General features: G+C 36.7%; 2 protein-coding genes across 3 annotated transcripts in view; both read right to left on the bottom strand.

The window, feature by feature from the left end:
• Nucleotides 1–543: 543 nt before the first annotated feature.
• On the bottom strand, nucleotides 544–5,526 carry LOC110027259 (probable protein phosphatase 2C 78). The gene is made up of 4 exons (XM_020728610.1): nucleotides 4,980–5,526; nucleotides 4,535–4,902; nucleotides 1,220–1,456; nucleotides 544–1,133 (listed from the first exon to the last, which is right to left on the bottom strand). Exons 1-4 carry the CDS (start codon nucleotides 5,272–5,274, stop codon nucleotides 894–896), a joined length of 1,140 nt encoding a protein of 379 aa, XP_020584269.1. The 5' UTR covers nucleotides 5,275–5,526; the 3' UTR covers nucleotides 544–893.
• Nucleotides 5,527–7,228: 1,702 nt separating this feature from the next.
• Nucleotides 7,229–12,747, bottom strand: part of LOC110027242 (E3 ubiquitin-protein ligase AIP2-like) — a 21,575-nt gene continuing 16,056 nt past the window's right edge. For both annotated transcript variants that reach the window (XM_020728587.1, XM_020728588.1), the window contains exons 2-4: nucleotides 8,201–8,397; nucleotides 7,924–8,085; nucleotides 7,229–7,808 (exon numbers count right to left, since the gene is read on the bottom strand). In XM_020728587.1, coding sequence (XP_020584246.1) covers nucleotides 7,454–7,808; nucleotides 7,924–8,085; nucleotides 8,201–8,397 — 714 coding nt within the window. In that variant the 3' untranslated portion in view covers nucleotides 7,229–7,453. The remainder of the gene's footprint in view (nucleotides 7,809–7,923; nucleotides 8,086–8,200; nucleotides 8,398–12,747) is intronic.

Raw genomic sequence — 12,747 nt, 5'->3', positions numbered from 1 at the left:
TTACGCAATTCTAATATACTCTAATTTAAAATCGAGACGAACTCTACTTTTTCAGGAAAAATTATTCCACACGGACAACGCATACATAGATACAAACGTTGTCTGATCTCGACCGTTGATCAACACAAATATGTATTTCGCTGGACACCCTTTTTTTTATTAAATAAAAAAAACCTGATCGACGGTTCTAATATACTCTAATTTAAAATCGAGACGAACTCCTTTTTCAGAAAAAATTATTCCACACGGACAACGCATGCATAGACACAAACGTTGTCTGATCTCGACCGTCGATCAAAACAAATATGTATTTCGATGGACACCATGATCGAAATCTATCCATATGAAATAATTTTCCCTTTTCCAGACCCCAAAAATCTTGCAGACTTGCACCACAAGTAATATTTTTCATTCAACAGATAATACACATACAAACATTTGTCTATGTATTTTTGAAAATATCAATTTTTCCACAGCCATGTATGTAATATATGACCCATGTCATCCCCAACATGAATAAAATATAACCACACACTGCCTAGCTTTATTATAGCTCTGTACAAAGATACATCTCAGCTATCAGAAATCTCTAGCTCCATGCAGTCATTTTCTAAGAAGAATCAACCACTATAATTTCTCTATTTCAACTGTAAAATGCAAAATATCAAACATCTCTCACAAACTCCAGCTCTGTACATACCAACTCACTCAAAAAAACCATATCATTAAGAACACTTCAAATTAGATAATTACATCTATACACCCATCCACTATTCAACCTCACCGCAGAAACTAATCCATCCTGTAATCGCTCCCCACTCATCGAATCCGTATTCACAAAGATGCGAGTCCGTATCTTTCAGCTGCGCCGTCACGGATTCACAATAACGATTTCATGATTCATCAGCTTTCATGGAGAAGATATCAATGGGGGCATTGGTGGAGTCAAAGGTGCCGCCATTATGCTTTGATGAATCACCATGGCTATGATCGAGGTAAATAACAATGACGGTGATGTCGTCGTGGAAATGCCTCCGAATCCCTCGATCGATCTTTTTAATCTCGTCGTATTTCATCTCCCTCTTCTTCGCAGCCACGCTGAGGGCGGCTTTCACTAGTCTCTTGGCTATGCCCTGCAATATTATAACACAAATTGTGAGGTGATAACTGATTTAAATCAACAGGTTCAGAAGTGGGCAGAAGGAATGGAATCACATACAGCTCTGGGATTCTTGGAAACTATTTCGACTGCATCTTCGTCATTGAGCTGTTCCCAGAGGCCGTCGGAAGCGAATATTAAGAACAAGTCATTGGGCTTAAGGCGGCGAACTTGAATTGTGGGTTCTGCGGTCATGACGGGTCTTTTAAGGGGAATGGGGCAAACAATCTGCTGGAACAATGGGTCCCTACAGAAATCTGGTTTCTTCAAATACACATCGCCGATGGATCTCGATACCTACAAGCCACAGGGTATTCAGGTATGATCACCAAAGTTCTCTGATAAATTCTTTGCTTTGTGAATGTTGTACTAAATTGCAAGAAAAGGTATGCATATATTGAAAAAGAAGACAAAGGAATCTACACACATAAACTATTGTATCAGCAAGAGCAAGCACTTCATGGTCATGTTTTGGCAAACGAGGAAATGACAAGCAGATGAATAAGAAAATGGGCAAATTTATGTAGGTAGCACACAATTCTTACGTATTTACACATCTGACACCTGAAACTTATATATTTACAGACAGCATTTTGATGCTTTAAATCTAGGCATGAAAGCGTATATGACCTTTAAAAAGAAGTGATAGTGTTATTTGTGATGTGAAGTTAAACATTTGAGTGCTATGTGCGTAAATATGAAAGTCAAGCTATAAGATATGTAAATACATAAGAATTAAGTATTAAGTATGTAAATGAAGGGGCATTTACGAACATACCGCATAAAATCATATGCATTTACATATCAAAAACCTAAACATTTATATTTAAATGTATACCCACCCAAATCTTTAATATCATATCAAAAATACCACCATCACTATCTTTTTAAAAGTGAAACACACATTTTCACACATAGGTTTATGAAACCAAGATGTTATAAGTGTAATTGTGTAAAAATCAAATTTTGGATGTTAGATATGTAAATACATAAGTATTGTGTGGCATGTATGCAAGTTCGCCCACCTCCACCAGCACCACTATCTTATGAAAGTTTTGCCAAATGGACATATCTTTTTTAATTACCACAAAAGATGAATTCAAAGCAGCAAACTTCAAGTGGAGTTCAACCACAACAACACAAGTCAATCATGTAAAGAAATGAGCACAATTCTACTAGTCACAGAAAATGGAGGGCAAACCTATTGTAGGTATGCATACAATCCTCAATTGTTTGATTTTAATATCATAGCCCAAAAAAATTAAATATGTTTATTTTTTTGTCCCCCATATAGGAACTACTAAAACATTTTTCAATAATCCAATATAGGCGTAATGAAACTACATGGTATTCTACACCAAAATAATTTTCAACCAACTCACATTAGAACAAAACCCAATGCTTTAATGTGGATTAAAAAAAATTATGCATTCTAGTGGGATATTGCTCAGATGTTAAAATATTCTTTGCAAATCATTTTGAACTTCTATTTATGTTGTATTTTGTCTAGCTATTCTCCTTCCTAATCCTCTGACACAAATTTTATCTATATACTCGCATAAGAGGTGCAGCGTTTACCCTTGGTTTATTACAACCCGCACGCATCTTATATCCTTTGTTTACATTGCCAAGCCATCTAATTTTATTTTTAACTACCTTATATTCAATATATGTCATTCTAAACATTCAACTACTATAATATTTTCTCAAATTCTACTTCCCAATTTTGCCACACATTCATCTAAACATTTTAACTTATGGCATGCTCAACTTAGATATTAATGGCCTTTTTACCTTGAAACCAGCAGTAGGATCCAATCACAGACCTACCTGTCATTTTACAAATTTTTTTTGTAATTTTCAACGATACAAGGTTTATGCTAAGCCTACGATGAAGACTAGAAGATAATAATCACGCATCATGTATTATTCTACATGCTGCATAAACTTCTGCTTCGAATATCAGACAAGAACATAGCAAATTCAGAGAATATTGTAGACAAATTCGAGTAGAGAAGAAAAGGAGCTATAATGGCAAGAATATGAATATTATGCCAACAAAGGAAGTCACTTTCAGATAAAGCTAAATAGGGAATATAATGAAAACTATCCAAAATACTTACTAATTTTCTTGGTTAAAAAACTTTCTTTTTTTGTTTTAAAGATTGCATGTCAATATGCTAATCCAGATATCACATGAAACCTGATCTGCTAATCAGCCTATTCTACTTCAAAGCCTTTCTAAACCATGAATATTTGGCATCCCAAAAACAACTGTTCTAGAGATCAAATTCTAGAAGAGTCCAGATGTCCAAACTGCTCAATTATCTCTTTCTAAGAAAACAATAGGTCTAAAACCATAAACAAGAGATCTATATCAGAATTTAAAATCTTTCATCTTGTCTAATGCTTTACTTTAAGTGATATTGTGAGAATTTCTAGAATCTATAGATTTTTAAAAAAAACTCAAATTCATGAATATGCTACTCTAGCTAATCAGTTGGAGCTCAACAGATAAAAATTGATGATGATGTAACTCCCGTTTTATGTAATAATTGTAATGTCATTGTAGATTAAGGATAATAAAGTTGACAGTTTTTAATCTCCTAAGAAGATTTGATGCTACCAGGATTCTTCCCTGAGGGACTCATCATCTCTATTTCCTTGAGAACGACATATTATCTAAATTTATCAGATTTTAACTGTCCCAAGAGATATATCAGTAGTATTGAATCATCTCAACTAAATTATTATTTTCACATTAATAGCCTTCGGATTTTGATGTGTTTAATATCTAAATGCCACTTGATTACAGGGAAAAATTAAGAATTACAGTTAACATTACCTTTAATCTTAATCACACTAAAAACAAACACATTTCTTCATGTTAAGACATCATAACTCAGTTACCTTATTCAATCGATCAATGCATTTCTTAGTTCCAAAGAAGGTAAATGTATCCTTCATGTCAAGTAACGCATAATTACACAGTAACTAAACAAATAACATGCCAAACTTTTAAGCAATTTTCCTGTGGATAGTTTAAATGATCATCCTTCTCCAAACAAAAAAAAAAGCAAAAAAAAAAAAAGAAAAGAAAAAGAAAGAATATAAAGAGAAATTACAACCTCCTAACAGTTCGAGCTAGCATTTAGTCATTCAGGGGCTATTTTCAAAAAAAAAAAAAAAAAAAAGAAACTTTAAACACAAGAAGATCAATAATCAACAAACATTACAATCTATTGAAGAAAAATCACCCAATATACTGAGGAAACTTTGCACGTAATGATCACCTACAAAGTTGCCATCTTTTGTCTATTTTCCATTCATCAACGCAGGAATCGAGATAAGTTTAGAAAGAAAACAAAATTATACCTGTATGATCCCTTTAATCCGCCAAACCCCTCTGGTATATACTACTATGTGGGAGTCATCTGGATGCATCTCGGTGAGCTCCTTCCTCACCTCCTCCACAGCAACGTTGTGATCGCTCGACAGACGCTCCGCCACCACCGACTTACCGCTCGTCGCCCGCCGGCCGAGTACCGCCCGTGAGTCCCCCAGATTAGCCACATATATCATGTCATTCGTAATCGCTCCCACAAGGCAGCAGGATCCCACCGACGCGATCTGAGGCTGCTTAAGCCAAGAATGCTTGACCAGATGAAGAAACTCCTCTTCCGTCGCAGCGAAAGCCTTCCTCATGACCTCTGCCGATAAACCCCCTTGCTCCGAAGCAAATTCTACACATTCCCAAAAATCAATAATTAGGCCGATTCATTTGTGAACAAAATGTTTAGGGTTTCGTTGTTGAACTCACTTTGCAGGTGACGAAAGAGGCGGGTATTGACGAATCGGGATGCCTCGGGGCCACCATGGCCGTCGAAGACACCGACGTAGGTACCGAAAGGGGAGGTGAGGACCTGACCTTGGTCTTCAAGGGAGGAATTAGCCTGAGCGACGGCGATGGAGAAGTCGCCGGAAGCGTGGGGCTTCAGTTCCATGTGCCATAGAAGGCCATCACCGACGCCGCTGATGGCGGCGCCGCTACCAGATCCGCCACCGCGCCAACCGAAAAAGCGGGCAATCGACCTGCAACAGGAAGATTGTACCATATTGTTCCGTTCTTCTTCTTCTTCTCCTTCCTCCGACTAGGTCGTCCGATGAAATAATAACAAAGGTGCTAACTTTCTCCTGCACCAGGTGGAAATTATCGCCCAAAACGGGTCAAAGAGAAGGCGATCGATCGAAAGGTAAAGGTGAGAGATAAGTCAGATGACCTCGCAGTCAAAATAACGCGTTGGGAAGGAAGTGAAAAGCTTAAGAAGAGGGGGAGTGAACTCTACGCGCTTCTCTCTATTCCTTCCTTCTTCTTTTTCCTCTGTTTTTATTTTTTATTTTTCCTTTAAAAAGAAATCGAGAGCGTAAAAAGATACTGCCAAAGAAGCAAAATTTACTTTAATATCACATAATATTAAAAATTATTTATATATTTAATATTATATTTATAATATTTTAATATTAAAAAAACGGATAAATGTAAAAAAAGATTTAAAAATCAGAAAATCTTATTAGATCTTTTCCAAAAATATAATATTTATGTGATTTAATTACGAATTCATTTAGCTTATCTTTTGGTCCTTATTTATATGTTTAGATCAAGATTCAATATCACAAAAAATAATTATATTCAAGTAATTAGTCCCATTGTCTTATAGTCATTCAAGTATTGAGCACGCCTTCTAGCTGTCATGCAATTTGTATTATCAAATATATATTTTATTGTAAGGAATTTAACTTGGAGAAAACTAATTATAGTTTTAGTTCAATGCCAACGTGATTTATACAATGTGATTAATTAATTAGTTCATTATTATTGAATAATCAACAAGCAAAAACAATAAACTTTGATTTCGAAGATGGCAGCAGTTTAAATTTCATACCTAACCATGCAAACAAATGGCTGAAACAGCAGAGATATGTTTGTTTACTTGAGGTCAAGCAAGGATGCGAAGAAAATATTATATGGACAACAGATAAGATTCGAGCATGTTGTTGTGTTATTCAACTTCCATGAAACATCTTGATTCTCATCATAAGTTATATATATCTATGTGATGTGTACTCAGATCAGTTGGTCGAGCATCTGTTTGTCAGTTGTAAGTTCCCCCTAGTCTAGGTTCGATTCCCCCCAAGCGTAAGGTGTGGTACTCGAATTATTAGGCGCATGAAGGATCGATTCCCCTCAAGTGTAGGGTGTGGTACTCGAATTATTAGACGCATGAGGGAAGACCGGAACTCGTATAATAGCCTTCGGTCATTCCTTTTAATATATATATATATAATATTTTCTTGAATCCGCATGAGAAATCTGAGAGGTTGGGGACTTAATAACTCTCAACAACCTCCAATAACAATAAAATTTGCCTCTTCCAAATCTATCCGGATCTCGTCTTCATGTAAATTATAGACTAACATCCATAATTTTATTATTTTTGCATCTAAAGCCAAGGGCGGCTTCACCTTCTTTGATTTTTAACGCTTCCCTGCATATTTTAATACAATCATCTTCCACGTTTCAACAAACAAAACTGCAATTTTAAATTGTTAATTGAACTCTTTTTTCATTTCTATTTCTGTTTCTGCTCTCAACTTTCTATTTTGCACTTTCCCTTTCTGAGAAGATGAGAGGCTGACGATAAATATATATATATATGGTTTTTGGACAACACTTTTTAAATAAATCTGTATTATATTTTTAAATAAGTATTGCAACAGGTTTATCATTAAAGAATACATCATTTCTCTTATTTCAGCTATCTTCTTACTATAACCAGTACAATTAAATAAATAAATAAACATGCATAATAAATAAATAAAAATGCATAATTTTCTTTGTGAAAAAATGCAATAAAAAAGATTAAAAAAAATTAAAATCTTTACATCAAAACAAAATACAATCACTTTACTTTAATTTTCTTTGTGAAAAAATGCAATAAAAAAGATTGAAAAAAATAAAATCTTTACATCAAAACAAAATACATCAAGACATACAAATCAAGATGCCACTAACATTCCTTCTTCAAACTAGAATGATTAAACAGATCATTCCAACATATACAACAAAAAGAAAAAATATATCTACTACAATATCAAGTGCCCGTTGGGTGTTACAAACATACAATATATAAAAAAGCTAATTCAAAACTAGAATGGAGAAAACATTACTGAAGTGCCGGCGGGCACGGCGGCGGGCATCCACCGCCACCGCTGCGGCTACGAAAATCAACCGGCCTATATTCTTGCCCTACAGTAAGGGCAATCACCACAGGTGCTTAACCATGGCTCCAGGCAAGCAGTATGGTACCTATGGCCACAGTGTAACCGAAGCAGGCCATCTCCTTCCTGAAAACTCTCCAGACATACAGAACAATCACTTTGCATTCCACCATCACCATGTTCACCTTCTTGAAAAGTTTCATGAAGAAGGTTATGGATGGCTTCGCTGCTAAGTCCGGGAGATCTCCTGATCCAGTATTGTGGGGGAGGAAATCCATGGCTTTCTCCAACACGAAGGTCTAAAAATTCTATTAAGTTACCGAATCTCCGAAGTTCATGCAGGGAGGTGCTGGAGGATCCCACAGCTGGTCTGAGAATAGATTAAAATAGGAGTAACACACAATGGCAATAGTTTTCAGTGGTGATTAAGTTGAAATATAATGAAAAACCACACCAAGGAATGAAAATTCAAATTATTCGCTAACCTGGGTCCCCGTAGGGAGTTAACCCTTGTTCTGCCAACAAAAGGAGATTGAGCCTGACGCAAAGTGCTGGAGACCGGCCTGCCAGACTCGAGTGAATTTCTTCCAACCACTACCTCCCAGTACTCATCATCCCAAGGGATACTAGAAGCTGCGTCATCTTGCCTGAACGAAAAAAACAAATATAAAAATTGTTAACGATGCTAGGAATTGGTTAAAACAAGGCCAAGATGCCGTGTGGGATCACATAAACCAACAGAAACTGAAGAAGGAAGCTGACCTATTTTGTAGAATGGATAAGCCTCTAAGTCTCTCAAGAAGCCGTGCTCGTGCCTGCAGGACAGAAGCAGGTAACTGTCCGTTACTTGAGGACGACGTTGTATTGATCCCACCACTGGCAATTGAACCATTATTGATGCCGGTGCTCAGGCCTGAATCACCGAGATTGTTGTCATTTGAATTTCGTGGTTGATGACCCTGCACAGTACAGACATCAAATAAGATGGACCTAAAGGATAGATATTTCCATGTTAATTTCACCCTTATTGGTTGCAAGCTAGAGGTAGCATTCTGTCTGAATTAAAGATTGCAGAAAATGGAATGATATGATCATCATCCTCCTCCTTTCGCTCACAACACAGGACTGTACACCTAGTATAACCAAATTCTTTTGCACAAACTCTAAATTTTACTCTCGGTTTCTCCTCTTTCCCAATTTTTCAACCTCATTTTATAAAACCCTTCGCAATGCTTTTCTACCATCTTTTGCATATGGTCAAGCACTATTTTTGATAGACAATACTCATATCATCACTCTATATAGTAATCATTTACTTCCAAGTGTGGCCACATAACCATCTTAACATTCTCGTCTACGCTATATGCTCAACTAGGTTACAATCTTTACAACCAAACATTTAGATCTATATAACATAACTGATCTATTTTCAATTTCACAAAAATTAAATGTATATATGTACTTAAGTATGTATGCATAAATGATAATTCAGCATTCCTTTGATGCGCACCCTTTCCTCTTAATGTCAATAATACTTGTAAATAATGAAATAGCAATCATAGAGCAAGTATCCTATGAAGCCATATTGTATAAGACAACATGCACTACTCCTAAAATAGAACAAAATATTAAAAATATAAATAATTTATTAATAGTTCAAAAAAAAAAAAAAATCCTAATACAGAAAAATTATCAATCCATAAAAATAAAAAATAATATTTTTAACATACAAGGTCAATTAGAGGAAGAAAATACATAGACATAATAGGCTGCTATGAAATCAAGTGCTATTATTATTAATTGGAATGCGTATTCACCTTCGTAATATCATAGGCTGCTATAAAATCAAATATAATTTATGTCATTATATTTGTGTTATATATTTCATAACTACCATGAATCTACTCATATGCCATCCTAATAGAGCAAATATACTCATTTAATTCACCTCCAAACACTATGCTTTCTTCAAAAGGCATATACTATAGTGGTCCATTTATTTTTCCCAAACTTAATTTTTAAATTGTCCTCTAATCCAACATAAGAAGTATAAGCACTAATTATATTCATAGTTTACTCACCGATACTTAATAGCAAACAATCAAGCAATAACCCTACCAACCTCAAAACTGATGCCATCTAACTTTTTACCTACTATTAATCCAACCCAAAGTGTTAATCTTTCTAACATACAATAACTTGTAACATTTCTTCATATAGATGTTTCTCCTTTTACATTTAGGCTACATTTGGATAGTGATTTTTGCTTATGTTGTGCTTTGAGAAGCAAGAACCATCTATTCTAGTCTTGTAAGGATTGTAGAGTTTTAGGCTAATATTTGACAAGTTTTCTTATGCCAGATGAGGAAATGGGCCACAAAAAAGACATGTTCCATGACTATATTGTTGTGATCAGTCTTAAAAAATTAATAATTTTTCGTTAAAATTTTTATGCCTGCCGTCGAATACCGAACGAACCCTCCACTCTTCTCATCTGAGGCTTGAGACCAGACAATGATAATGTTATGATCAATCTTAGAATATCACAATAATTTCATAAAATTTACCAAGTCCTAAATACCTAGTTGCATTCAGATGCAAGCAAGGCTCCCTCTAATCTGAAGCATTGAGCCAAAGGCCTCCAAGATTGACAGTCCCCAAAAATAAATTTAAACATCCTCTTGATATTATGAGACAAAAAGGTGGATTCAACCTCTCTAGCAAAAAACTCTCTCATCATGATGCAAGATCAATCAATGATCTCTCGACAGCCCATGCTCCTCTTCAATTTTGTCATGTGAGGTGTTATCATCCTTGTGTCTTCATCCAGGTTTCTTTTATTCTGGCATACCTTAGAGATTCAAAAATGCCAAACACTTTTATTATTGAGCTTTGCTAATCCATTTTAGCTGCCTAAATAAATGTGTTGCATTACTAATCTATTTGCAATCCTCTATCAATATATTCACTCACACTATTTATTGTTTCGAACAATCCATAAAAAGTCTAATTTTATTTTCTTAAGGCCATCTTTATTTGGAAGAATCGAGCAAAGAAAATACAGGTTATCTTATTGCACTGAGATTGTTTTGGCATCTTTTGATTTTCAGTGCATAAAAATGTGGCATTTCTTAGCTAGATTAGGATAAATCCATATGATCTTTCATTAAGCGTTATTACTTTATTTTGCATTGAATTATGCTATAGAAAAGGTAACGTAACATTGTAAATTTGTTTCCTAATTTAATGAATTGCAAATAAATTATCTAGATTGGGATTTTGATTTCAGCATTTTCTGTTGAGAGTTGTGTAATAAGAGGGTTTATTTATAAAACGTTGTAATCCATATTTAAACACATATGTTGAATGAAACAGAGAAGTTTTGGCTTATTCACTTTCAATTTGGTATCACAGCCAAAGCTAGCAGCCTGCATCAATCGAATCCCATCGCTCGTTGTTTGCATTGATCGCCACTCCCGTTCTTCAGGACCAGCCCTCGTGCTTCTACACGCGACGTCCAGTGCGGGAGACGCACCAGAGTCCCGTGCGGGAGATGCACTAGCGTCCAGCATGCGAGAGGCATGCCCCGCGTCCAACACCAGCCACCACCTTCCAAGCCTCTGCCCTCCCAGGCCGCTGCCCTCCAGGCTGCCGTCCTCTATGCTGCTGCCGCCGTTTTTCTAGGTCACCACGGTCGCTTGTCCAGGCTGCCGCCACCACACCTGCAGCATTTGGGTCGCCACGCGAAGAAGATCCCGATCTTGATGATGAGATTTATCAAAATTGGGTCTAAAAGGAGGAAGGGAATTGTTCGTTGTTTGTATGACCTAAAAGAAAGTCCAAGTGATCGAAGATGACGGGAGATGGAGATAGTGTGGGGAATAAAGGATTGTATCTTATGGGAAGGATTGATCCTGAGGTTGTGAAGTCCTTGTAGGGCTCATACAGGGAGTTAGTGCCTTAACAAGAACTACGACTCCAATGCAGGCTTCAAAAGAAGTGAAGCTAGATTTCCCTCCCATGGATCTGAAGCTTGATGGACCGGCCGCTTATCTGAGCTAGTCACATCGGATTGAGGCAGCTTTAGTAGAGAAGAGACTAAAGAGATATTTGACAAAAGAGAATAGAGAGATATCTGACCGAGGATGAATAGAAAAGTGACATTGCTGAGAAGGATAAGTGGAGGACCACTCACACCTTAGTCTACACTTGGCTACTCAACTCAATGGTTCCGTCAATCAAGTTCTCAATCGATGGCATTCGAAAGATAAGGGACATATGGGAAAAATTGAAAAAGATTTATGTTGGTGATAAGAATCACATAAGGGTGGCTATTCCAGATTCAACGTGAAATAGAAGATGTCATACAATGTGGGAAAAAAATTCAGAAATACTCCATAGAGTGGGAGAGGTTGTGGTTGAATCTTGATTACGTCTCCCTGATGTCGAGCTGTAGCAATCCAGAATGCAAGAAATGAGGGATCTTTATTCAGAAGAGGACTATGCAGTTCCTGGCTCATCTGAATCCGGCCTTTGATCGGAGAAGATTTGTCCTTCGAGCTCTGGTGACTATTCCTACACTAGATGAGGCCATTGTTGCGATGATATGGGAGGAGAGTCATAAGAACCTACACTCTGAGCAGAGTGGTTTTTCGGGTGCATGATCAACATTGGTTGTTGCGAGCCCAGGCACGCTAGGTGTCCAAGGGGAGACTCGAAAGTGCTACAGCTGAGGTGAAGTTGGTCATCTGAGCAAAGCCTGTCCTAAGCCACCGAAGCAGAAAGAGACAGGTGGACGTAGATGACCAAAGAAAAATATGTTGAGATTTTCATACTTATTTTATACTGTTTTTAATGATATTGCACTTTAAAGAAAGGTATTTTTGATGTTTTGTTGCAGAAATGATGAATTCGGGTCATTGTTAGAGTCATTGGAGCAAAAAGATGCAAAAAGGAGCGAATTTGGAGCAAAAAGGACCAAAATATGAAGATTTGAACTAGGGCGCCAACGACGAGAATTTCCCGAGGATCCAGATTAAATAATTTAGAAGGCCCGCTGACGACGCCCTCAAGGCCGTTGACGGCGAGATCGACGGTTATGCCTACTTAAGCTTTGGATAAGGCCAAATTTTGAATGGATGCTTAGGCAGGTCTTGAGAAAGTTCATCCACAACTTTAAAAGAACATTTTGGCCGAAAATTGAGAGAGTCTAGAGGATGTGGTGTGAGTCTAGAGGCCCTAGAGGTTAGAGAGGTTCCATTAGTGTGTAACAATTGTGAGGATTTCTTCGAGAAATTGTAAGAGTGGAG

Source organism: Phalaenopsis equestris, unplaced genomic scaffold (genome assembly GCF_001263595.1).
Source record: "Phalaenopsis equestris unplaced genomic scaffold, ASM126359v1 Scaffold000421, whole genome shotgun sequence".
NCBI lineage: Eukaryota > Viridiplantae > Streptophyta > Magnoliopsida > Asparagales > Orchidaceae > Phalaenopsis > Phalaenopsis equestris.
The sequence above is the reverse complement of the archived record's forward strand: the minus strand, read 5'-3'. Positions and strand labels throughout refer to the sequence as shown.